Below are 27,089 nucleotides of genomic sequence, written 5' to 3' on the forward strand. Positions count from 1 at the left end.
TGGGTTGAGACCTGATCAAAGGGTACCATATAATGCTTAGTTGCTACTTTTCATCTTTTAACAGCTGAAGTGCAACACAAAAAACTTGTACCCATTATCACAATGGTATTGCTAGAAAAACACTAGCAACACATTACTGCACATCATAACAAAATTATTGTGCCCTACTGCACACTAAAATTGTTTGGAAGGAGAGCCAAGAGAAGTCTAACAAGTAAAGGCAGAAACTCACCTTATTGTTGAGTCATTGATAGACACATAGTAAGGTCGAAAAATGTTGCTATCCTTCAGGTATAACAGAACATACACACAGATCCACAGATAAATTGTACCAGTCAACTATATTGTGCTGACACTGCTGCTGAAATGCAATCACAGCACAATTTAGGCTGCTAGGACTATAGAGCTGTGCACATGTGTGTGTGTTCTGTTATATTTGAAAAAGGATTCGACTGAAAGTTCAGCAAAATTTAATATGGTATGGGAAGTTTTTTTTTTTTGGTGGTTTTAGGGCGCACAACTTCAATGGTCATTAGCGCCCTGACTACTCTAAGAAGGCACCGCGAGGCACAAGTTGACAACAACAACTAAAAGGGAAAACACGATAAAAGACAGACTGACAGGCATAGGATTAAAAAACAGCATCATCAAATGTCCTTAGCGAGGTTTGTCAAATTGATAAAACGAAGAACACGAGCAGCTGCTCGTGGGTCATCCGCTACAATGGCATCGAAAGTATTTGGCAGGTTAAGATCTAGGCGCAATGTGTTAAGATCTGGACAGGACATTAAAATGTGTCTAACCGTCAGCAAGTGCCCACATGGGCAGAACGGCGCCGGCGCAGCCGTCAACAGATGGCGATGGCTGAACCGGCAGTGTCCAATTCTTAACCGGGCTAAAACGACCTCCTCCCGCCGAGAAGGGCGTGAGGAGGACGGCCAAGCCACGGGAAGGGGTTTTAAGGCCCGAAGCTTGTTGTCGGTAAGTGCAGCCCAATCGGCATGCCACAGCGATAAAATGCGCCGACAAATGACCCTGCTAAAATCGGACAAAGGGACACAACAAGAAGCTGTCCGAGGCTGGAGGACCGGAGCCTTGGCCGCGGCATCTGCAGCTTCGTTCCCAGGTATACCGACATGGCCAGGAACCCACATAAAGCTAACTGGACGTCCACCAGCTGCTGAAGAGAGCGTTGGATCCGGTGTACGAAAGGGTGAACCGGGTACGGATCACTGAGGCTCTGGATGGCGCTCAGGGAATCTGAGCAGATGACATAAGCAGAATGTCGGTGGCGGCAGATGTAAAGAACAGCCTGGTAGAGGGCAAAGAGCTCAGCTGTGAAGACCGAACAATGGCCATGGAGCCGGTATTTGAAACTTTGTGCCCTAACAATAAAGGAACATCCGACCCCGTCATTGGTCTTAGAGCCATCTGTATAAATGAAAGTCATGTTGATGAACTTCGAACGAAGTTCCAAAAAACGGGAGTGGTAGACCGAACCGGGGGTGACCTCTTTTGGGAGCGAGCTGAGGTCAAGGTGAACGCGGACCTGAGCCTGGAGCCAAGGTGGCGTGCGGCTCTCGCCCACTCGAAAGGTTGCAGGGAGTGAAAAATTAAGGTGTTGAAGGAGGCGACGAAAGCGAACTCCAGGGGGTAGCAGGGCAGAGACATACAACCCGTATTGACGGTCAAGAGAGTCGTCAAAAAAGGAACGATAGGACGGATGGTCGGGCATTGACAGTAGCCGACAGGCATACCGACAAAGCAGTATATCGCGCCGGTAGGTGAGTGGCAATTCGCCATCGTCAGCATGAAGACTCTCTACGGGACTAGTATAAAATGCTCCGATCGCAAGTCGTAAACCCCGATGTTGTATGGAGTTGAGGCGGCGTAAGATGGATGGCCGTGCAGAGGAGTAGACGAAGCTCCCATAATCCAGCTTGGAGTGGACGATCGACCGATATAGACGAAGTAGGACGGTTCGATCCGCTCCCCACGACATACCACTGAGAACACGGAGGACATTTAAAGAACGGGTACAACGGGCGGCCAAATATGACACATGTGGAGACCAGCTAAGTTTCCTGTCAAATGTAAGGCCTAAAAATTTGGTTGTCTCCACGATTGGGAGAGCAACGGGACCGAGTCGTAAGGACGGTGGGAGAAACTCTTTGTAGCGCCAGAAGTTAATACAGACCGTCTTCTCGGCAGAAAAACGGAAGCCACTGACGACACTCCAGGAGTGAAGACGGTCAAGAGAACGCTGAAGACAGCGCTCCAGGACACGTGTACACTGCGCGCTGCAATAGATGGTAGAATCGTCCACGAAAAGGGAGCCTGATACATCAGCTGGGAGGCAATCCATTATTGGATTGATCGAGAGCGACACTCAAAACTGAGCCCTGTGGCACCCCATTCTCCTGGCGAAAGGTGCCGGACAGGACAGAACCCACACGTACCCTGAACTGTCGATCCATTAAAAAGGAACGAATAAAAAGAGGGAGGCGACCGCGAAGGCCCCATGTATGCATGGTGCGGAGAATGCCCGCCCTCCAACAGGTGTCGTAAGCCTTCTCCAAATCAAAGAACACAGCCGCGGTCGGGCGCTTCCGCAAGAAGTTATTCATAATGAAGGTCGACAAGGTAACCAGATGGTCAACAGCAGAGCGGCGCCTACGAAATCCACATTGTACATTGGTAAGTAGGCGTCGAGACTCGAGCAGCCAAACCAATCGAGAGTTAACCATTCGCTCCATCACTTTACAGACACAGCTGGTAAGCGAGATAGGTCGATAACTGGAAGGCAAGTGCTTGTCCTTCCCCGGCTTAGGAATCGGGACAACAATAGACTCGCGCCAGCATGCGGGAACATGTCCCTCAATCCAGATGCGATTGTATGTACGAAGAAGAAAACCTTTACTAGCAGGAGAAAGGTTCTTCAGCATCTGAATATGAATAGAATCAGGCCCTGGAGCGGAGGACCGTGATCGGCCAAGTGCGTTTTCGAGTTCCCGCATGGTGAATGGGGCATTATAACTTTCACAATTCGAGGAGCGGAAGTTAGGTGGCCTAGCCTCCTCTGCCTGTTTGCGGGGGAGGAAGGCAGGGTGGTAATGAGCGGAGCTCGAAACCTCTGCGAAAAAGCGGCCGAAGGCATTGGAGACAGCCTCAGGGGCCACAAGGACTTCATTCGCGACCTTCAAGCCAGAAACTGGTGAGTGGACCTTAGTGCCAGATAGCCGGCGCAGGCTACCCCAGACAACAGAAGAAGGAGTAAAACTGTTGAATGTGCTTGTGAAAGCAGCCCAGCTGGCTTTCTTGCTGTCTTTGATAATACGACGACACTGAGCACGTAATCGTTTATAATTGATACAATTCGCCACTGTAGGGTGGCGTTTAAATGTGCGTAAAGCACGTCGACGAGCACGTAAAGCGTCTCTACATGCTGCGGTCCACCAGGGGACCGGTACGCGACGTGGAGAAGAAGGAGGGTGAGGGATGGAATATTCAGCAGCAGCGAGAATGACTTCCGTGAGGTGTGCAACCTGACGATCGCAGCTTGTGAAGGTTTGATCCTGAAAGGTCGCCCTGGAAGAGAAGAGCCCCCAGTCTGCCTTGGAGATGGTCCAATTAGAGAAGCACGGAGAGGGGGTATGCTGCAGGAGATGGATAACACACGGGAAGTGGTCGCTCGAATATGTATCAGAAAGTGCATACCACTCAAACCGGCGTGCAAGTTGGGGAGTACATATAGAGAGGTCTAAATGGGAATAGGTGTGAGATGTGTCCGAAAGAAAAGTAGGGGCGCCAGTATTGAGGCAGACAAGATTGAGCTGGTTGAAAAGGTCTGCTAACAAGGAGCCCCTCGGGCAGGATGCTGGAGAGCCCCAAAGGGGATGGTGGGCATTGAAGTCTCCAGTTAACAAAAATGGTGCAGGTAGCTGAGCAATAAGTTGCATCATGTCTTCCCTGGTAAAGGCAGATGACGATGGAGTGTAAACGGTACAAAAGGAAAACGTAAAAGTGGGGAGAGTAATGCGGATGGCAACTGCCTGCAGGCCGGTGTGCAACGTGATGGGATCGTAGTAAATATCATCCCAGACCAGCAACATAACCCCTCCATGAGCTGGGATACCTACCACAGGGGGTAGGTCAAAACGTACAGAGGTGTAGTGTGCCAAGGAAATTTGATCGCATGGGCGTAGCTTCGTTTCCTGGAGGGCTACGACGAGCGGACGGTGCAAGCGGAGCAGCGACTTCAAAACCTCTCGGTTGGAGCGAATGCTGAGAATATTCCAGTGAATAAGTGCCATCGTAAGAAAAGGAAGATGAGAGAAGGGGTCCCTCGAAGACCGCTTAGGGCCTGGCTTCGAGCGAGGACTGCCGCCGCTATCAGTAGGCGGACAGTCATCGTCCATTGGGTCTATAGGGTCATCGGCCATCTCGGGAGGATGGCCGGGAGGGGGAGCTTCCTCCGCCGGTGAACGGCCAGATGTACGGCTACCAGCGGTGCGGCCAGGCGAAACGGATGACGGCCTGGGGCGGCAACCGCTGGGTGGCGCAGGAGAAGAAATGCGCCGTGGCGGAGAAGGAGAACTGTGCTTCCTATGCGCCTTTTTGGAAGGACGTTTGGTGGAAGTACCGGTCGAAGGCTGGGAGGTCGAGGAACGGAGGAAGTCTGCACGGGATGGTTCCTTCTTTAAGGCCCGTGCATCTGACTTCGGGGTCTTCGTCTTAACAGAGGCTGAGGAAGGGGCTGGTGTCTGTGGGGTGATGGGAGGAAGAGGAGACGTCGACCGCGCGATCTTAGCACTGGCCGAACGGACGACCGTGGTGCTGAAGGTCAGATCGCATGTCTGGGTTGCTACCTCCCGGGTAGTCCGAGGAGAGGCGAGGACAGTACTGTATTTCCCCGCTGGGAGCAGTGTGGGCTTCCTACTAGCCAATAGCTTGCGAGCAGCCGAGGTGGACACTTTCTCTTTGACCCGAATTTCTTGGATACAGCGTTCTTCCTTATAGACAGGACAGTCGCGGGAGGATGCGGCATGGTCACCCTGACAGTTCACACAACGAGGAGACGGAGGTGGACAGTCACCCTCATGGGCATCCCTGCCACAAGTGACACATTTAGCCGCATTGGAACAAGACTGTCGAGTGTGATTGAAACGCTGACACTGGTAGCAGCGCGTAGGTGTCGGGACATAGGGGCGAACAGAAATAACCTCGTAGCCCGCCTTGATGCGCGATGGCAGCTTAACACTATCGAAGGTCAAGAAAAGTGTCCGGGTCGGTACAAGGTCATTGTTGACCTTTTTCATGACCCTATGGACAGCCGTCACGCCCTGCTCAGCGAGGAAAGATTGAAGCTCCTCGTCAGTCAATCCGTCGAGGGAGCTAGTATAGACTACACCACGAGACGAATTCAAAGTTCGGTGGGCCTCCACCCGGACAGGGAACGTGTACAGGAGGGTGGCCCGAAGCAGTTGTTGTGCCTGAAAGGCACTCTCAGTTTCTAGTAATAAGGTGCCGTTACGCAACCTGGTACAAGATTTGACAGATCCGGCTATGGCATCTACGCCCTTCTGAATAACGAAAGAGTTGACAGAGGAAAAATCCTTTCCATCCTCAGATCGAGAAACTACGAGGAACTGTGGGGCAGGCAGTAGTACTTTTGTCACTGTTGGCTGGTCACGTTTCCGTTTTTGGGTCGAAGTCGAGAGAGATGGAGTAGAATCCATTGCGGAGGAATCCCCCATGATTGCCAGCGTCTCCGATGGCGCGCTCCTTCCTTGTGGGGACCCTCTCAGAGGGCACTCCCGCCTTAGGTGAATGTTTACACCTCAGGTCACACCTCCCGAGAAACAGACGGAGGGACCAATCGGCATGGTCAGAAGGTATCAGCTCAGGCAATCACCCCTCCCCGGGCCTGGCCTTTACCAGGGGGTACGCGCGTGCCTTACATGTCTACCCAGGGCGGGGACTTACGCGTTACCCCGTCACCGGCTACGCGTGCGAACGCGTGGGTCGGCCTTCAGGCACGCACAGGGAGGAAGGAAGAAGAGGAAAAAGAAGAGAGAGAGGGAGAAAGAGGACAGACTGTCTCAAACGCCGAGGCGGAGACCAGAGAAGGCAAGGAGAACAAGGCAATGAGAAAGCTAGGAGAAGAAGGCAATGAGAAAGCAAGGAGAAGAAGGCAATGAGAAGGCAAGGAGAAGAAGGCAATGAGAAGGCAAGGAGAAAAAGGCAATGAGAAGGCAAGGAGAAAAAGGCAATGAGAAGGCAAGGAGAAGTCAAGGGAAAGAGTAAGGAAGACAGTGAGGTGGAGAAGAGCAAAGAAAGGAACCAACAAAAGGAAGGAAGAAACGAGAAGTGAAAAACCAAAAAGACCACGATTATAGGACGTGGAACCGTCCGTCTCCGGACGCGGGCGCTAACTACCCCCGTGAGGAGGATGGACTCCTTTTAGTCGCCTCTTACGACAGGCAGGAATACCTCGGGCCTATTCTAATCCCCGGACCCGCAGGGGGAATGGGAAGTTCTGGCAGGATATAAACAATTTAGGAGAAAAGGCAACAACTTGAATTAGAGGCATTGGGTTGTTGGTGCGCAAAACCCCTTTCTCTCCCCAGACACACATATAGCTACAGTGAGCCGGTTGCATACACAATGGTGGAAATGAAATTCAGCAGGCTAATTGTGGTGAGTGGTTGTTTTGGGTGAATTGGGCGAGGAGAGAAAAGAGAGGGGAGATGGAGGGTTGGGGAAGTGTGGGTGAGGACTTGGAGGGAGACAGAAAGTCTATGACATAGGAATATGGAAGGGAGAGGCTGCAGGTACATGGGCTCAGATTGTAACATAGGAGCACTGGAACCAGTGATTTCTTGCAGAATATGACGACATGAGGGAGTAGCTAGTGAGGGGTGACAGAGCAGAGGCAAGGGAGACTGTGGGACAGAGGAATGGGGCGCAGGGGCTGAGCAGTGACTGAGGCCAGGAGGACTACGAAATGAAGAACATGTTGCAAAGTAACTCCCACCATATATGCAGTTCATAAAGGCTGATAGTGTGGGGAGGAGGCGGATCCAGGTGAGACGGTTTGTGGAACAGCCACTGAACTCCAGCATGTTGTGCTCAGCACTAAACAGTGTATTTTATCACTGGATGCACAACTCTGCTCTCGGCTGCATTCTAACACTGGCCATTCATTATAGTGTACAGCTAGTTGGTGGTCATGCTCACGTATGATGCTGCAAAGAAATTGCAGCAGAGCTGGTATATGACATGGTTGGTTGGTTTATTTCAACTTTGGCACTGTCTCTTATGGGATAGGAAAAGCCTGTGACAAGAGTAGAGTAGGATGTGGCATGTGAGTGAATCAGAAAGATGTTGTAACTGTGTCTTAAACAGGGATATGTGACAAGGGGTTAGGAGAGGGACTGGCATAGGCATGGACCAGAATATTGTGTAGGCTGCATGGACAGTGGAATATCACTATAGGAAGAATGGGAAGGATTAATGGTAGAATGTCCCTCGTTTCACATCGCCAAAATTATCATTCTTGTTTATGTACCTATTTATGACTCAATGCACAGCTACATGGTGAGTTGTTACCTTTATTCAGATTATTAGTTATATTCTACCGAGGAAGTTTCTTTGCCATATTTTCAGCCTCATAACCTTTAATAATGTCAATGTTTACAGAGAATAATCATTCATGGACATGTGTAATCCATTACGGTATTAATGCACTGATACCACTGACAGTGACTCAACACACATAGTGCCCAATTAACTTTTTAAATGACCATGATGTAATACCAGTATTTCACTTTCATTACTTGGCCTTGATTAAACAAAGCTTCTACGTGAATGAACCAGTGTGTTCCTCCTTAGCACATGATATTCACATTGCATGGACATGTCTTTGTTTATGTACACTGAGTGGAGATACTAATAGGGGTTTGACGAAACTTCACATCTGATATTGTTCACAAGATATCTCATCCTGCAGAACAATCCTCCCTAGGCCATCCATAATCAGGGGCTTTCATTACGAATTACATCAACAATAGAATTCATTTGACAGCACTATTACAACTTTGTGTTACTGCACCAACATGATCTCCATGAAATGAATTTGTCAGAGTTAGAGACAGTTCACAGGATCCCAATAGACACTGCCAAAAAGGCTCATCACAAAATTTGTACTGTATTCATTAGGAGTACCCACCCAATAAAAAATATACTAGAACATACTCTTCGAGTTTTGATACATTTGTGAGATTGAAAATACAGGATGGGGCAAATAAAAGTGACCTGGACAAATCTATACGACTGAATGTGAATGTATGCATATAACTGCAACTCGTGACGTGCACATCATGTGTGTGCCCGCCATGTGATCCACACCGGTTCAGAGTGCAGTGTGGGCTGTGTCAGTGTGAGTGGAACAGTGCAAAGGGGACACAGATATTCACATGGAGCAGCAAGTGTTCGTTGTGGAAAGTTACTTGACAACAATGTCATGGAATTAGTGTGGTCAGTTGCCTGCTGAGAAGTTTAAATGTGTCAAAGTGTCAGCAAAGAGTGCCATGCAACGCTTAGTCCAAAAATGGAGCCAGACAGGATCTGTTTTGAAAAGTCAAAAAACATTTCGAAACATGTCTGCAAACCAAAAAATGGTTCAGAGTCTTACTAAATCAACCCGCCACCTATCACAAGGGACCAGCCCATCACATTGATCAGGATGAATACTCCACCTGAACTTGCATGTGCATCCCTACTGAGTGTCTGTAGTTCATACATTAAAATCAGCAGATGTTCCACAGCACCTCCAGTTTTGTGAGTGGCTGTTTACTGAGCTAACAATGAATGGCTTTGACATGGATCTGTTTGTTACATTTAATAAAGCCTGGTTCCACCTGAGGGGTTATGTCAACTCACAGAATCACAGGTTCTAAGCAGCAGAGAATCTGCGTAATTTCCACAATAGACTAATGCATGATCAGAAGCTTTGGTTTGGTGGGCAACACCTGCATGTCACATTGCTGGACCCATCTTCTTTATTGGACCCTTCTTCTTTCATCAGATGCTGACTTCGGGTCATTACATTGCCAATATTTTGAAACCATTTGTGGTTAATGAAGGTGGAAAAGACCTACAGTTATTTCCAACAAAGTGGAGCAACTGCCAACACAGCCAGCCAAACCATGGAGCACATTTACACACTCTTCACAAGTGCCAGAACTGTTAGCAGAGGTCAGCCTTAGCTGGCCACCCAGGTCACCTGATCTGTCAGTATGTGATTACTTTGTGTGGGGAGCCCTCAAGTTTAAGGTGTATCGCAACATCACTCACAGACTTGAAGAACTGCAGCTGGCCTTTTTGGATGAGACTGCAGTAATTCCAGCAGTCAAGCTTTGATCTGCCTTCAGCAACTTGCTGACCAGGGCCCAAAAGTGCCAAGAGATGAATGGTGGTCACTTTCAACATCTGCTTTAGTCAGGTGAGTACTGTATTTCCTTTTCTCTGCTATATTTCTTTGTACTCTAGAATCCTGTTCTCCAGGCCACTTTTATTTGCCCCACCCAATTTTTTACAGTACCCTTGAATTCTATCTAAGAAAAGATATATTTGTGCATGGAGAGGAGGAAACAGAAGTTATTCCTCTTTCTCACTGCTTTTCCTCGGGGGTTGGTGAGGGTCATAGGAACACAGTTGCCATGTGACAGCATGAAAGCTTACACCTACGTAATTCCGGAAGGCATAAAATCTGCTGGAACACATGGTATACAGTACTGTGGTACATACGTATACTTTGACCAAAACAGCCTTCTAGTAAACAATAATATATTCTCCAGAAGGAATTTTCACTCTGCAGCAGAGTGGCATTTATTGGAAACTTACTGGCAGATTAGAACTGTGAGCTGGACCAGGACTCAAACCTGGTAGCTTTGTTTTGATGGGCAAGTGTTTTACAGACTGAGCTATCCAAGCACGATTCTTGATCCACCTTCACAGACTCACTTTCACCAGTACCTCATCTCCTACCTTCCAAACTTTACACAAGTCCTACTACATATTTTGCAGGAGCAACATTCCTGGAAGAAAAGGTATTGCGGAGATGCTGCTTCGAAACAGTCTAGGACCCTGCTGAGAACTTGTCTGCAGAAGGAAAAGGTCCCAGGTTTAAGTCTCGGTCCAGTACACAGTTTTGCCAGGAAGTTTCAGTACAATTGCCTGTTTTAAACAAGAATGGGTACTGTGTTTTAAGTTGAGTGTGAGAATCAAATACTGGTACTATTTTTAATTAATAAGAAGCACATACCAGTCACCCACAGACAGGAAAAGACCAACTAATACAAAGAAGACACACAGTGTAAGAAACAACCCAAAATTCTAAATGGACGAACATTCAAATTCCTTGATACTAATGATGTAGACGAAGACCAAAAAATGCTGACTAGATGGAAAAAATTAGTTTAGTCACAAATTTTTGTACAGTGGTAGGGTGGAGTGTCATGAACAGTGTACTAAAAGTCCTGACAAGTGTGGTGCGAATGTCGGGGTGTGGGTGCAGTGGCGGGCATTTAAAGGTCTTGTTTTTATTTCTTCTTGCTATCATGAAAACCGCAGCTCCTAACGAAAATGTTTCTCAATACAAAATTAAAGCGCATTAAATTTCCTATAAAAATATCCTTTTCATTTTTCCTTTTGGTCTAATAGCTTCCACACTGCGGGGGATAGAAAAATTGCAGATTATTAAAGATAGTGAACATTTCATTGGTACAAAATTAATGTACATTCAAAATTGTCAAGGCTTTTGTGGCATTCTGTCTTGTTTCCTTCAGCCAATATTCGTTTCATGATTTTTGTGGCATTTAGCCAGCAGGAGTGGTTGGCTTTGTCAAAGCTGCACCCTACATTGCTGGTAGCAGCCTGGTGCTGAGCCCGCAGCTGTGGATTGTAGGTACCTGATGTGCCAATACCTGAGAATTTTCCTGTGGTCATTACTGCTGTGGTTCTCTCTTGCAGGATCTGTTCACCTTGAGGCTTCCCTCTTTCTTGTTAAAGCTACTGTCATGTTTGTGGATTTATATTGCTTCCCTGAACAAGCAGATGTGATTGCTGTTCTCTACAGTAAGAACTTCTGTGTCAGCAAATTTTATTGTGTGGTTGGTCTCACACAGTGTGTGCTCCACCATGGCTGATATCTCCACAGGTCCCTACCTGCAATCCCACTTATGTTCTGTGATCCTGGTCTTGACTGATTGTTCAGTCATTCCAACATAGAGTTTTCCACCAGTACAATGTATGCTGTATATTCATGACATTATAAGTGGGTCCCTTTCCTCCGTTGCTGTCAGTTTATACATAGTCTCTACACCATGTCTGTGCAATGTACAGCACAGAAAAGGTCTTAGCACCAGCAATGGAGGGTGAACCTTTGACAATGTCAGCACTCATGCTGATGAAATGTTAGAAAAATCATCAAACAAATGGCAGCCAAGGAGCCCGAGAGAGTGAGCAGGCAATTTGTTAAATACGTAGTTAAATAAGATTGGTTAAGAACAAATATTAAATGCTTATACCACATGTAAGTGCAGTAGAACTGTATTAAGGAATAATGTGTTACTGAGTGTAACAGGGCATAAAGGTGGGGGTGGAGGTTGGAAGCATGAGGGAAGGTGTGTTGCCAGGTTGTGATCCTGCACTTCCCTGCTTTAGATAACTGCAAAATGAAGAGCGAGCAGGCAATTCTCCATTCTGTCTTCGGCACGATGACACAAAAAGCACCAACAAGCTGCTCTGCGAAGTTATACCAACCCTTCCGCAGCTTGCCTTATGAATCGCTGGTAACGCAGTGAACAGACATGCCTGGGATGTTTACTTTCACAAATTGGATTAACACTAGATGAAATACAGATATGAATTACTAATAATACAAACACAAGAAAAGCATATAGCCAGATTCTACATAAAGCTCTGCACTTTTCTATACTGCTGCAGGGGAAATCCATTCTTAGTCATCCTGTACGGCAGTTTCCTGCCAAGAAAAGGTGACTTCCTAGACCATGAGCACTTTAGAAATGGACTATATTCCCCAGCATTTCTGTCCACTTTTCTTATGTAAGTATTCAACATAATTTCACTGAGCTCGTGTTTATGTAGTAGAGATATTGTCAGTTTATTAAGTGAATACTTACAGTTGTTAAGGGAGCTTTTATGTAAAATACATTCCTATAAGCAATGAGTGAGAAGTACTTCATTTGCAAGTGTGATGTTGGCAGTGACCTATGTAGTGTTTGTGGGATAGAGACTGGAAAGGTAGATGTGGCACCTTGCTGCTGTGTGTCATTAATAGCATACTATACAGCCATGTAGTTACTTGGTGATGAATTAATGAATGACCAAAATGTTACAGCACTTCTCTCACTATTCATTATGTTACTGGTAGACTGCATAAATCTGTTCCACTCAGGAATTGCTGGTATTTATAGAGTGGGTTGCACTGAGTGCATGCACAGTATACCTTGCAAGGCATGCATCAATATGTCTGATGGGATAGGACTACCATTTTTAAATCTAGAAAAGTAATCTGTTGTAATGCATTCTTGACTATTGTTGAAATATCAGAAATTCAATAACACCTACATGTCCTACTTCTGTTGCAAAGGGGGCCCATTTAAACCCTCACACTGTTAAAAAGTATTCCAGACAGTGGTATTGGAAACAGTAAACCCACAACTGTCGAATATATATTACATATGTTACACATGGGACAGGCTCTTCAGTGTGGTAGACAGTTTACAGCTCCAGCTGTTGAGCTTTCACAAGTGCTCCCGCCGTTGAGCTTTTATACATAACAGCAACTGCATACTCACTGAATAGCCTGATTATAACTCCACTGCACAAACACGAGCTCTGTGCAGTTATTTTGCCTGCTCACATTAAATAACTGGACAGAAAATGCTGGGGAGGTATAGTCAGTCTGTAAACTGAAAAGTGAGCAGCACTCCGGATGTCTTTCCCGGAAGAATGCTACAGCTGCTTTACAGCTTGAATAAGAATCAGTTTACCTCTAACGCTGTAGAACAGTGTGTAGGAATTTATGTAGATTCTGTCCATATGATTTTCTCGCATCTTAGTATTACTAATAATTCACATCTGGACTCCATGTAGTGTTAATGCACTTTGGGGAAAATAAACATCTCTTGTGCATGTCTGCACACAGCATCAACTGTGAACTATAAGATAAGCTGCAGAAGGGCTGGCATAACTTTGTGAAACATCCTATAGTTGCCTTTTGTGAAATCGTGCAGTAGAGAGAATGGGGAATTGTCTGCTTGTTCTTTGTTTTGCAGATCTATGAAGGGAGGAACTGCATGACCACAATCCTGTGACTTATCTTCCCTCACACCTCTAACTTCCACCCTTGCCTTTCCACCGTGTTACACCAGAACACAATTTACCCCTTAATATGGCCCTACTGCACTTTGATACGATACAAACATTTCATATTTGTTCTTAACTCACAGTATTTAACAACATACATTAATTTTATACTGATGAAACACTATCTTTAATAATTCATGAGTTTCCCATCCCCTAAGATGCTGAAAGTATTAGTCCTGGAGGAAAAATGGATAGGACATTTTTGTAGCAAATTTAATGTAGCTGAATCTTATAACAGGAAACATTTTTGCTAGAACCCACAGTTTTCAAGATATTTAAGAAAGACAAATAAATGTGATCTCCCCCCCCCCCCCCCCCCCACATATACCACTGGTCAGGATTTTTAGTAGGTTAGTCAATAAACCCCAACCCCACCTCCCCACCACTCCTATTTTCCTTTCATTGACTGAAATATAATTGACAGGTCATGATGACACTTTAATTGGAAAGAAATCAGAATGTAAGAAGAGTCAAGAGATAAATGAGACATGAGAAAGATAAAATAAGCGTGAATGTTGGGGGAGATATAATATGATAAACAAAGCTGAATCATGAACGATATACTAAGAGATAAAAGAAAGACAGATTGGGACAAGGGAGGGCACTTGGAATATTTAAAAGGAAAGCTGAATCATGATCAAGATATCAACACAAAATGCACTTGGAGAAGTGAAGGAATGGATGTTAATGAAGAAAATGGAGAACAGAAAAGTTGATGCATTAAAACATTGTATATTGTGAGAGCAAAATATTTGCTGGAGAGCAATAATGCACATCTGGACTTCAGAAATCTGTGTTTAGGTCAAAACACACTTTGTCCAACATTTTTCCAGTGAGCAAATTCCATCCCTGAAGTAATGCTCTCAAAAGTCTGCAAAATATCTACCTACAGCTGCCAAAATACTGTAATCAAAACATTTTCTAGCCACAGATTTGGGAATTGGGGGAAGTCAGAGTGTGCCAAATCTTGCAAACAGAATGGATATTCAATTCATATTTAAATCCCTTGGTTTCTCCATTGAAAAATACTTTTATAGACTACACAAATTATTTTTTCCATCCAATCCCCTTCTCACATGGGTCACCAAGTTTGTCCACAACACTTTACCAGCATTCATCACTCATTGCTTTAAACTCTAAAAAAAGTCTTTCAGATTTTATCAACTTAACTTCTTTGTACAGTGCCACAAATTGCTTTGTTTGCTATTGTGTTACTTGTATGAAGTGGTAGACCCATGCCTAATCCATGCTTACACATTATAACACCACTAAAGTCATCGCATTTTTAATGGTTCAAACATTGCGGGAATTATGTTTTCACATTTGCTCACACGTAAGACTAACTAAGCCATTCTCTGTCAATCTGATCAATCTCAATTTGTAAAATAATTATTTTACTTTTGAAGGGCAGGTAACATTCAGATGCAATTGTGACAGAGTCTAGCAAACAGGTGCACAGAAAAACTAAACTGAGAAGACACAAAATAAGTTTAAGAAAATACACCCACCCTCTTATGACTTGTATTAAACTGTTCCTTCAAAAACAGGAAGAAGGTTATGTATATAGTGACAAATAAAAAACATTTTCTGTCTCCTAGCACAACTCTATGTCTATTGTGGTCAGAAATGAATAATGCAGCTACTACAAGATTTGTACAGTCATGGTACTGCTTCCAAATAATGGAATAGGACGTAAATTGGCCATACTTCTGCTGACTGTTGAGAGGAATGTCATATAGTAACTGTGTGTGCCTGGTATCTTGATACTAAGAAAAAAGCACAGCACAAGGAGGTAATATGAAACTTTTCCTTGGCTCAGAGAATTCCCTGTCTCATGTTACATTATAGTGTTTGACCCCATTATAGCATTACAAAATAATGATTCAGTCACATTTAGCTCCTCGATAAAGGATGTACCAATAAGTGGGTTAGTTTCCCAATTGACATTAAACTTCACAAAAATGTCTTACTGTTCTTAGCTGCTATTTGCTTGCCTGTGACACATCGATGTATGCTTATTTTAGCTTACAAAATAGCACATCACAAATTTATATGCATTTTAGTTCTCACTCACATAATGTCAAAATCCACAGCAACAAAAGTAATAGCTAATCTTACAAATAATAGTATGACAAAGTCCAAGAGCTCAGCAATTATCCTCTTCCACACAGCAGGTATTTTGTACACGATTCCTGAAAAAAGAAAGTGCAAATTACTTCCACTTTCACAGAATAAACAACAATGTCGTCCATTGGGTAAGCTTTGTTTCACAGTTCCTGCCTGATTTTTATGAAATCATATTCCTCTTAAACAAAGAAATTAACACAAATATAAAATAGAGACATACCAATATCAGTCAGAATATATATATATATATATATATATATATATATATATACCTAAAAACAAAGATGATGTGACTTACCAAATGAAAGTGCTGGCAGGTCGACAGACACACAAACTAACACAAACATACACACAAAATTCAAGCTTTCGCAACAAACTGTTGCCTCATCAGGAAAGAGGGAAGGAGAGGGAAAGACGAAAGGATGTGGGTTTTAAGGGAGAGGGTAAGGAGTCATTCCAGTCCCGGGAGCAGAAAGACTTACCTTAGGGGGAAAAAAGGACGGGTATACACTCAGATGATGAGACTTACCAAACAAAAGCGCTGGCAGGTCGATAGACACACAAACAAACACAAACATACACACAAAATCTAGCTTTCGCAACCAACGGTTGCCTCGTCAGGAAAGAGGGGAGGAGAAGGAAAGACAAAAGGATATGGGTTTTAGGGGAGAGGGTAAGGAGTCATTCCAATTCCGGGAGCGGAAAGACTTACCTTAGGGGGAAAAAAGGACAGGTATACACTCGCACACACACACATATCAATCCATACATACAAGACACAAGCAGACATTTGTAAAGGCAAAGAGTTTGAGCAGAGGTGTCAGTCGGGACGGAAGTATAGAGGCAAAGATGATGTTGAAAGACAGGTGAGGTATGAGCGGCGGCAGATTGAAATTAGGAATTAGCGGAGATTGAGGCCTGGCGGATAGCGAGAAGAGAGGATATGCTGAAGGGCAAGTTCCCATCTCCGGAGTTCTGACAGGTTGGTGTTAGTGGGAAGTATCCAGATAACCCGGACGGTGTAACACTGTGCCAAGATGTGCTGGCCGTGCACCAAGGCATGTTTAGCCACAGGGTGATCCTCATTACCAACAAACACTGTCTGCCTGTGTCCATTCATGCGAATGGACAGTTTGTTGCTGGTCATTCCCACATAGAACGCTTCACAGTGTAGGCAGGTCAGTTGGTAAATCACGTGGGTGCTTTCACACGTGGCTCTGCCTTTGATCGTGTACACCTTCCGGGTTACAGGACTGGAATAGGTGGTGGTGGGAGGGTGCATGGGACAGGTTTTACACCGGGGACGGTTACAGGGGTAGGAGCCAGAGGGTAGGGAAGGTGGTTTGGGGATTTCATAGGGATGAACTAAGAGGTTACGAAGGTTGGGTGGACGGCGGAAAGACACTCTTGGTGGAGTGGGGAGGATTTCATGAAGGATGGATCTCATTTCAGGGCAGGATTTGAGGAAGTCGTATCCCTGCTGGAGAGCCACATTCAGAATCTGATCCAGTCCCGGAAAGTATCCTGTCACAAGTGGGGCACTTTTGGGGTTCTTCTGTGGAGGGTTCCGGGTTTGAGGAGATGAGGAAGTGGCTCTGGTTATTTGCTTCTGTACAAGGTCGGGAGGGTAGTTACGGGATGCAAAAGCTGTTTTCAGGTTGTTGGTGTAATGGTTCAAGGATTCCGGACTGGAGCAGATTCGTTTGCCACGAAGACCTAGGCTGTAGGGAAGGGACCGTTTGATGTGGAATGGGTGGCAGCTGTCATAATGGAGGTACTGTTGCTTGTTGGTGGGTTTGATGTGGACGGACGTGTGAAGCTGGCCATTGGACAGGTGGAGGTCAACGTCAAGGAAAGTGGCATGGGATTTAGAGTAGGACCAGGTGAATCCGATGGAACCAAAGGAGTTGAGGTTGGAGAGGAAATTCTGGAGTTCTTCTTCACTGTGAGACCAGATCATGAAAATGTCATCAATAAATCTGTACCAAACTTTGGGTTGGCAGGCCTGGGTAACCAAGAAGGCTTCCTCTAAGCGACCCATGAATAGGTTGGCGTACGAGGGGGCCATCCTGGTACCCATGGCTGTTCCCTTTAATTGTTGGTATGTCTGGCCTTCAAAAGTGAAGAAGTTGTGGGTCAGGATGAAGCTGGCTAAGGTAATGAGGAAAGAGGTTTTAGGTAGGGCGGCAGGTGATCGGCGTGAAAGGAAGTGCTCCATCGCAGCGAGGCCCTGGACATGCGGAATGTTTGTGTATAAGGAAGTGGCATCAATGGTTACAAGGATGGTTTCCGGGGGTAACAGACTGGGTAGGGATTCCAGGCGTTCGAGAAAGTGGTTGGTGTCTTTGATGAAGGATGGGAGACTGCATGTAATGGGTTGAAGGTGTTGATCTACGTAGGCAGAGATGCGTTCTGTGGGGGCTTGGTAACCAGCTACAATGGGACGGCCGGGATGATTGGGTTTGTGAATTTTGGGAAGAAGGTAGAAGGTAGGGGTGCGGGGTGTTGGTGGGGTCAGGAGGTTGATGGAGTCAGGTGAAAGGTTTTGTAGGGGGCCTAAGGTTCTGAGGATTCCTTGAAGCTCCGCCTGGACATCAGGAATGGGATTACCATGGCAAACTTTGTAAGTGGTGTTGTCTGAAAGCTGACGCAGTCCCTCAGCCACATACTCCCGACGATCAAGTACCACAGTCGTGGAACCCTTGTCCGCCGGGAGAATGACGATGGATTGGTCAGCCTTCAGATCACGCATAGCTTGGGCTTCAGCAGTGGTGATGTTGGGAGTAGGATTGAGGTTTTTTAAGAAGGATTTGAACCCAACAATCACGTTTGTTATATATATATCACACAGTGTCTGGAACAAAGGCAGTGCTATTTTGTATTTTGCAAAGCAATGTCGGCAGTTCTCACTATCCTACATTGTTAGTCAATGGCTAGTTTTAAGTATGTAATACAAGAGCAGCAGGCAGACTATGTGTTTCATGGCAATAAGATGAAGTAACTGTGGCACAACTGATGCGAATACTGCCTCCGAATGCACAATGTAATCAGGAACACAACTGTTCTGCCATAATCTCAATAATCAAAAGATATTTGCCATAACAATAAAAATGATTTGTTGGTACAATAAACACGTCCTAAGTCATTATTCAGTAAATGTAACAAAATTTTTCTTACATCAGTAACTATATAGCTGAGCTTTCTCTAATTACATCATAACTCTAACATAGCCTTTTCTCATAAGATGGCATTTGATTGATCTTCCAGCTCACGAAGAGCCTATCAGCTTTCACCCAAAACTGAAACGACATATCAGTCAGTTAGCATAACTTTCATCCCAAAAATAACCACCTGGCATGTCATAACTTCTTATCACATCACATCATTCATTGGCTTTGCTAACTCATAACCAAATACCTTCTACCCTAACCTACACTTCAGTCTGTGCTAAACATCAGTCTTGCACCATAACCCTCCTATGAAAGTAGTTGAGAAAAAATATGGAACCTGTGGAGTTTAAGGAAAGCTTTCAAGACCAAACATGACCCTGGATAATCTGGCACAAATATTGACTGATTCTCATTTTGGAACTTTTATTGCTTTCCAAGACAACTAAACCCTATTTTTCCACTAGCAACAGATTAATATTCACTATATCATTCTCAAAGAAACTAATTGGTGAGAACACATTAACTGATAAAATTATGTACACAGTTCCAATCTAAATACAGTATGTGTAATGAATCAGTATTTGTACAAATAATGCCATGACAAAATTTTTGCTAAAGAGAAAATATATTAAAATAGTAACAGAAGGCCTTTTCTGACTTGTCAACTCCCTCTCTACAAATAATCTTATGTCTACAAACCTAAACTGTCGCTTGTCTTTCACAGTTATTCTCTGGAGACGACATTAATATGATGCTTTTAAAAGTGAAAAGGCAAGGCCTAGATTTTAAAACATTTTCATCCTCAATCAAAAAAGATGGATAGGTTAGCGAAAGTTGGGAAGAGTGAGCAGGCACCCAGACCCGATGTTGCGAAGGTAAATTCAAGCACATTCTCCTTTTGATGTGGGCTATTTCCTTCTCATTTCAACTTGCTGTGCCTTTGTTGTTCTGGGATTCTAGAAACTTTCCTAATATTTTTGTGTTTCACCTGTTTTCCTCTGATCTTTAATCTTTCTTTTCTGGATGAAAGAAAAATTGGTTCCAACAGTTTCTGTGTGTGTCAGTCTTGGGCGCAACTTCATAATTCACAAACAAGTTGTGATGTCTTTTTGGTGACTTTTCCCTTTCAGATGTGTAAATATATGTTATGAGAATGGAAAAAGCAATCAATTATGCAACTGTTGTTATTGATTACAAGGGAAGATTAGAGGATTTTTTAAATTATATTCATTGTGGATGACAAACTGCAGCTGTGATTTAAATTAGCAATTTATCTGATAATAAATACGCAACTGGTCACTTTTTTTAATGATTTATTCAACCATGAACATGTTTTCGAGCAACTGCAGGCTCATCATCATATGGAGATGTTACAAGAACATTATACTGTGGACCAAGTGTAGCCAGATGATGTGCTGGTGCTGCTGGCCAGGCCCCTGACATGAAAAATGTGCTTGTTTTTGGTTCGCAGAATTTGTCACATATACATGAGGTGGACAAAAATATGGAAACACAGCACATTACCATGAATAATGTGGTGTAAGAAACTTGTTGCCATTCAAAACAGCTTTCAGTCATCTCAGAATCGATAAATACACGCCGTTTATGGTTTTCAAGTGAGTCTTATATCATTCTATCTATGAAAAGTGGAAAGTATACCACAAAGGCTCAATAATACTTAGATCCAGTAACTGTGGAGGCTGGGGGAGATGAGACAATTCAACCTCGTGCTCACAAAACCAGTTCTGGAAGATTCCAACCTATGTGAACATGAGACCTGTCTTCTTTGAACGACCTAACCTAACCTAACCACGTCATCATTGGGGATCAAACAGTGAAGCATGGGATGGACCAATCAACCAAACTGGCCACATAATCTTTGGCAGTATTGCAAGATTGCAGAGTAACCATGGGGGCCAAACAATACCATGATATGGCTACCAACATCATCACTGAAATCCTGCCCAAGTTTCACTCTTGGGACATAAGCTCTGCCAGAAGTTTGAAGCTTACACAAGACCCAAGTGACCAAGTGACTTTCTTCTGTTGCTGTGTGGTCCACGTTTAATGGCTTTGGCACGTGGTTTCCCATTACAGACATTTGCATTATTGACAAGTGGTTTTGGAATTCCAGCTTGCCCTACAATTCCCAGCTTATGGGTTTCACTTTGTGTTGCTTTGTTGCTGACAGGGTTTGTGGATAAAACATTCATTTCTGGGGTGACGTACCCAACTACTGTCCTCTTACTTTTTGCCAAAATCCTCTTCAATGATTGTTCATGGCACTCACTCAACACACACTTTCATCTGCACTGTGACGTAGTGGATGAAGTTTTTTGGCTTTACCTGTATGTGGTATTAAATCTTCAATATGGTGGCTCTTAAAACACCAAATGCTTCAGCTAACTTGACTATGGAAACACTCACCACTTGAGCACCAACGATTTACCCAAATTCGAGTTCATTCTCAATACACAGAACACTGTTCTTGTGCTTGCAACATACTGAGGGCATTGCCCAGGTGCTGTTCATTGCCAAATACAACAACTCAATCTGCATACTTGGCTAGTGTCTGCATTTATGTTCAAGCATGCATTTCTCATTAAACTTCCATATTTTTGTCCAGCCCCTGCAGTGTATCTATTACCTATTTATATATTATCTATATTTTTCATAAGACCCCAAGTGTTAAAATTTACAGTCTGTTGCAGTGCTAAGTATACTGTCTTGCCAATGTCGTATCACTGTGCTTTGGCTAGTAGAACAGATTTTGGTGATTCCATGATGCTATTCTTTAAATATACTGAAGACGAGCAGTAACATTTACAGAAAGTGATTCCAGAGATATAATCACTGCATTATAAACTTCTTAAAAATGTTTTATATCACCTAGGCTACATATTTCTGAACACGTATGGATCTAGATTAAGGGGAGCAGGGAGTGGAAGAATAAGCCTAAGAAATTACAAAATACACTACTGAAAAATGAAAAACTAACACCTTGATGCAAGTGACTAAGGCATGCCACATTGGTACTAGACATTACGAGAGGGCAGTTGATGCAATGGTCAAATGTGCATGCAAACAAACCAGGAACTGTGTTATCAGCCATGGAATGTCACAAGCTCTACAGCAGTTGTTCACCTCTAAGAGCCAGCATCATCCAGTTTGCCATGGCATATGGAGCTCTGTCTGTGTCTGCAGCATTGTTACTATGCCGTGACAGTGAGGACGCAAAACACTTGTGCAACTGACGTAGTTTGAGAGACAGCATATAGTAGTTCTGCAGAAGGTTGGGTGGTCATAGCATAGAACTGCGTTACACGTGAGACGAGAGGTCCGCATGGCTCATTGATATTGTCGCCAGTGATTAGCAGGAGGTGCACATGCCTGTCAGCCTGGACCTGGACTGTGGCGATGCACAGATGCATGCCACGACTGTTGACTTATTACAAAGCAACATATGATACTGCACCACAACTCCATAACAAATTAGGGACACTGTTGCTCAAGCAGTATCTGTGAGTAACATTTGCAATCAGCTCTGTGAAGCAGGGCTACAATCCTGCGATGCTATTAGGTGGGTCTCCCACTCATACCCCAACACTGTGCAGTCTGCCTCCAGTGGTGTTGCAATAGGCACTTATGGAAGCATGAATGGGAACTTGTCATCTTCAGTGATAAAAGTCGCTTCTGCCTCAGTGCCAGTGATGGTCATATGTGTGCGTGATATTATGCAGGTGAGCACCAACATCCGGAGTGTATATGACAGAGGCATTCATGGTCAACACTAGTGACACAATGTAGGGAGCCATATCTTACGATGGCCACTCTCCTCTGGTGGTCACACAGAGGGTACATTAAACAGTACACAGTACACCTAAAACATCATTCAACCCTTCATCCTACTGTTAGTGCACCAACAAGGATATGTGCTTTTTCAATGCGACAATACACGTCTACATGTAACCCATGCCACCCAACTTGCTATCAAGTAACCCGGCCAGCATGATCCCAAATCTGTTCCCACTGAGTAAGTTTGGGATTGGATGAAACATTACTTTGCGCGGTCTGCAAGACTGGCAGGAAATCTGGCCCAGTTGAGGCACCAATTGGAAATTGCAAGGCAGACCATTCCATAAGACTACATCTGTCACCTATACGATGATCTCCATGACAGAATTGCAGCTTGCATTTCTGCAAAAGGAGGGTGTGCAAAGTACCAGTGCTGACCCAGTTGTTTGTACTCAGACACATATTGTTCTTACAGTGTTATCATTTGTTGTATATGCCCTCACGACTATGTCAACAAAATTTTCCTCTACTGGGTCAATGAATTCATGGTATTCCTTTTCCATTTGAGTAACTTTACTGTGGGGGTGAGGGGGGAATTAAATAAAAGGATCTGTTCAAAATATCACACCTGCAATATTAAAACCAGTTGCTCGGTAAATTTCATTAATGATGCTCCACCCTATGCACTGTAACATGCTTGTTGATCTCCTCAGCACAGAGTCCCAAAGGCGGGCGAGGTGTTGCTGCTCAACCCTCCCCACACTTTGACAGTAGTCCTCCCTGTGTCACATATTACATCAGGAGGATTTCTGCAATAATGCAATGCAAGTTTCAAATGGCCCAAGGAATCCTCAACAGATTTTGTATAACCAATTACCGCAGGTCAATCCATTTACCTGATTCCCGCATCCCGAAGAAAGGTATTCATGAGCTGCAAAGTGTGCTCATACATTATTGCCTTGGAAGGTGAACCTATTGCTAAAATGTTGACTGTAGAGCTGAACAATAGTTTGGCAGACCCTGTCCCAATACTGAAACAGCCTTTGAGCTTGAAATAGCAATGAGAGGTGCCCTACATTTGTACATGATACCAGTCGCAAGCATGACTGACCCCCATCCTTGCTAAGTTCCTGGGACTGAATGCTTGACATGTATATCAGCATCTGATCACATCTACACTCTTCTATAAATATAATCAGTCTTCAGATAAATGCTGCACAATTCACAAAAGAGAATCCAATGCCACATATCCATGTTGCAGGTGTTCCTTAGCACACTTTCTTCATGTACCATGGCGGGTAGAGGGTGATGAATTTTTGTTCGTAATAGACACTGATAGGGCAAAACGATCTTTGATGATGGTCAACACAAGCTTCCCAGTTGCCTCCACAGACAGCACAGTTCTAGTATTAATTCTAGTTTCCAATTCCTCCACTCAGCATTGAGCCACACCATCATGTGATATCATAAGTTTACAATGAGAAAGATATGTGGCCTGTTATTAAATGTTACCTGAGGCTGCCTTCGTAACTAATGTAAACTAGGCTATATTGTTTATTTTGAACATGCTGTGATTTCTGGTGGGATGGTTAGGGAGGAATTTAACAGCAAAGCTTAAATTGCTGCAAGTGCTAGGAGTAATATCCATATTTATAACAGTGGTTCTCACAAACATATGGTTTTTTTTTTTCCAAATGTGGCACGATATCTGATGGTGGGGTTAGATAGGAACCTAAAAGTACAGATGACACTGCTACAAGTGAAAAATGCAGCAATCATATTTATAAACTTGGTTCTGACAAATCTTTTATTTCTTTTTCTGAATTTCTTTTATGATAGTTTTTGGTATCATTGTTGTCTAGTTTAGCTATACAACTCAATTCTATCAGTTGAGTCCAACTTAGTCATTTTTCAGAATTTTCCATTAGATGCGTAGTGTGATTTGTTTTAAGACAATAATACACTCTATGTACTTGAACTATATAGCTCAAATCCAGTTGTCAGTTCCATGGTTTCTCCCCCTCCAGATTTTTCATTAGGTGTGCAGTGCAATTTCTTTTAGGAATTTAATTTCTTTAGTATCAGCAACATGTCATCTTTAATCACCAGTCTCACTTCTGTGTTGGAGGCAATACCCACCAGGTCCGGGTCTGGAGGCGCACTGACGAGTGTCAAGAAGAGCTGTTTGTGGTATCTCTGCACACTTCCAGCCAATATAATGTGATGGTGAGTGGAACAATATCCCATTGCATCCGTTTACCGTTAGTGTTCCTTACGGGTTCTGTGATGCCCGTATGGAACATGAAGATATTGCAACTGGTGGCTCTGCCATTTATGACGACCTGCACCCTATTTCAACAGGGCAATGCTCGTACTCATATTGCTGTCACCTCCCGAGTGTGCCTTGTAGCTGTGGATATTCTGCCTCGGACAATTTCAACCATCATGGAATGGGATGTCACAGGACCACATCCAATACCTCTACAACTCCACGCTTGCCACCTTGTCACTTGTATTCACAACCATGACTATCAGAGACCATATTAATAGAGGTTTTGTGGTCGGGTAGCGCAACAAATTTTGATTCTTCAAAGTTGAAAGTGTAACCACTTCATATGTGTGGTACCATCAACGTGCCTGCTAACAATGATTGCAATTTGCTGTGTTTCTCAACGTGCAGAAATACATTGAATTAAGTCACATTTTAACAAGAAAAGAAGCTCATTTATCTGACTAACAACAAGCAACAAAAATCTCAGAACAACTCCGACGAACTGAAGAACACACTGACATATAACCAAGAGAGTCTGGCACAGTATTAATTCTCTATAATGCATGCTCCCAATTAAAAAATAAATAAAGGGAAAAGAGGGAGAGGGAATGCAAATTATCAGATCATGTAAACAACTGATGCATTAACTCTAATCTTCACAACAAATCTTACATGGAACTCACGGAAAACCTTTTAATTGTGTATATTATCCTGCTTTTCATTCTTGATGTTTACAATATTAACAAAACAATCAGCAAATAACAGTAATCCAACACACACCTAGCTGTTTCTTCAAATGATAGCTTCGAGTATACTTCGGTGATTTGCTTAATGTCAGAAGTACAGTAAAGGAATAGTGTCTTATGTCGACAGTGCCAAACCAATACAAATTGTATTAACACATTTCATTTTAAATACTCAGATTCTGTCAAACCAGAAATGAATGTATTAACTTGGCTACAGCTAATTATGAACATAACATAAAAATACGCACAAAGCACCAGGATGTAATACATATATTTCTTTTCACAGGGGTAAACCATAACAAACTTCCGAAATTTTGGACAAGGCGAAAGCGTGCTAAATAACAGGGTAGGCACCGGCCATAATAATAGGGCTGTTGGAAGGAAATACATGTGACGAACTGTGTCACCATCGTCTTACAGTAATATTGGACATCAAGGAGGCATTAAAATGACACTCTTAGCATAATACTAAGGAAAACAAAACTGAAAATTTAACGACTAAGGCATAGTCTTTAATGTCATAGGTAAATTGTAAAGACGTAAAATCTTACCTTCTTGAAGATTGGCCTGTTCCCTTCGTTGACTCTGTACATTTGGGCCAAATCGATGTCTGACGCCTTCATTCGCTTGCTGCCCTTGCAGATAGGGGGGAGGAGTAATAAACTGAAACACTCCTGCCCCTGGTATACCAGTGGCGGTATTAACACTTGATGTCAGATAATTCGTGGCTCCATTTGGCATTAACTGATTACACATTAAAATATACGGAAATGACGCCGCGAAACTCTGCATCACATATACGTCTTGGAGCCATTTTTCTAAAGCTGCAAAATATTCCTCACGTGTTTTACACACTATCCCTTTCCCTAGCATTTGGTTTGTTGCGCTGTCATTTGGTTTATCACTGGATGAATTTGAGTTTTCCACCATTTTCGTAATTTATTTGCACTTGTTTACATTCACTTCTAATCAACAAAGAACTTGACATGTCTCAACTCTCAATCTTTCAGATAGTGACTACATTCAGCATGTTTTGCGATCGTTTTTATCTTTGGCGTCGTAAGGTCGATCGACACTACACAGAATGAAACAGGACAGCAGGAAACATCAAGACATTCCACAGCGCATTTCAGCAGGCGGCATTTTGTTGATGAATAGAAGAAAGGCCAGAAGCACATAATCCGCTACTGCAATATGAGTGAGCGCGAGAAGAATAGTTTAACTTCCAATGTTAGGAGACGACGATATAATTATACGTTATAGTTATACGCCATACGTCATAATTTTCTTCCCGAGGAAAACAGCCGATTGTGTAAAGTCGGCTGTGCCGAAAAAACTATTAGCAGGACAATTAAAGAAGAAAAATGCAGTTGTTTTTGACACCGTTGATAGCACTTAGGAAACGAAAATACAATGGATGAGGTAAACAGGCTCTATGCATTGCATTACAAATGTCGCTTGATGTGCTTGTTTGTGTGTATGTTCGCTAGCAAACGAATGGTGTTATTCTGAAATGGTTGATCG

The 27,089-nt window shown here is 43.7% G+C and overlaps 1 protein-coding gene across 1 annotated transcript in view; it reads right to left on the reverse strand.

The window, feature by feature from the left end:
- The window catches only part of LOC126174501 (protein FAM8A1), a 36,488-nt gene extending 9,888 nt beyond the window's left edge, over positions 1-26,600 (reverse strand). The window contains exons 1-2 of the mRNA XM_049921041.1: positions 26,117-26,600; positions 15,530-15,647 (exon numbers count right to left, since the gene is read on the reverse strand). Of these exons, the coding sequence (XP_049776998.1) occupies positions 15,530-15,647; positions 26,117-26,495 (497 nt within the window). The 5' untranslated portion in view covers positions 26,496-26,600. The remainder of the gene's footprint in view (positions 1-15,529; positions 15,648-26,116) is intronic.
- Positions 26,601-27,089: the final 489 nt, after the last annotated feature.

This window comes from Schistocerca cancellata, chromosome 1, assembly GCF_023864275.1.
Source record: "Schistocerca cancellata isolate TAMUIC-IGC-003103 chromosome 1, iqSchCanc2.1, whole genome shotgun sequence".
Classification (NCBI taxonomy): Eukaryota; Metazoa; Arthropoda; class Insecta; order Orthoptera; family Acrididae; genus Schistocerca; species Schistocerca cancellata.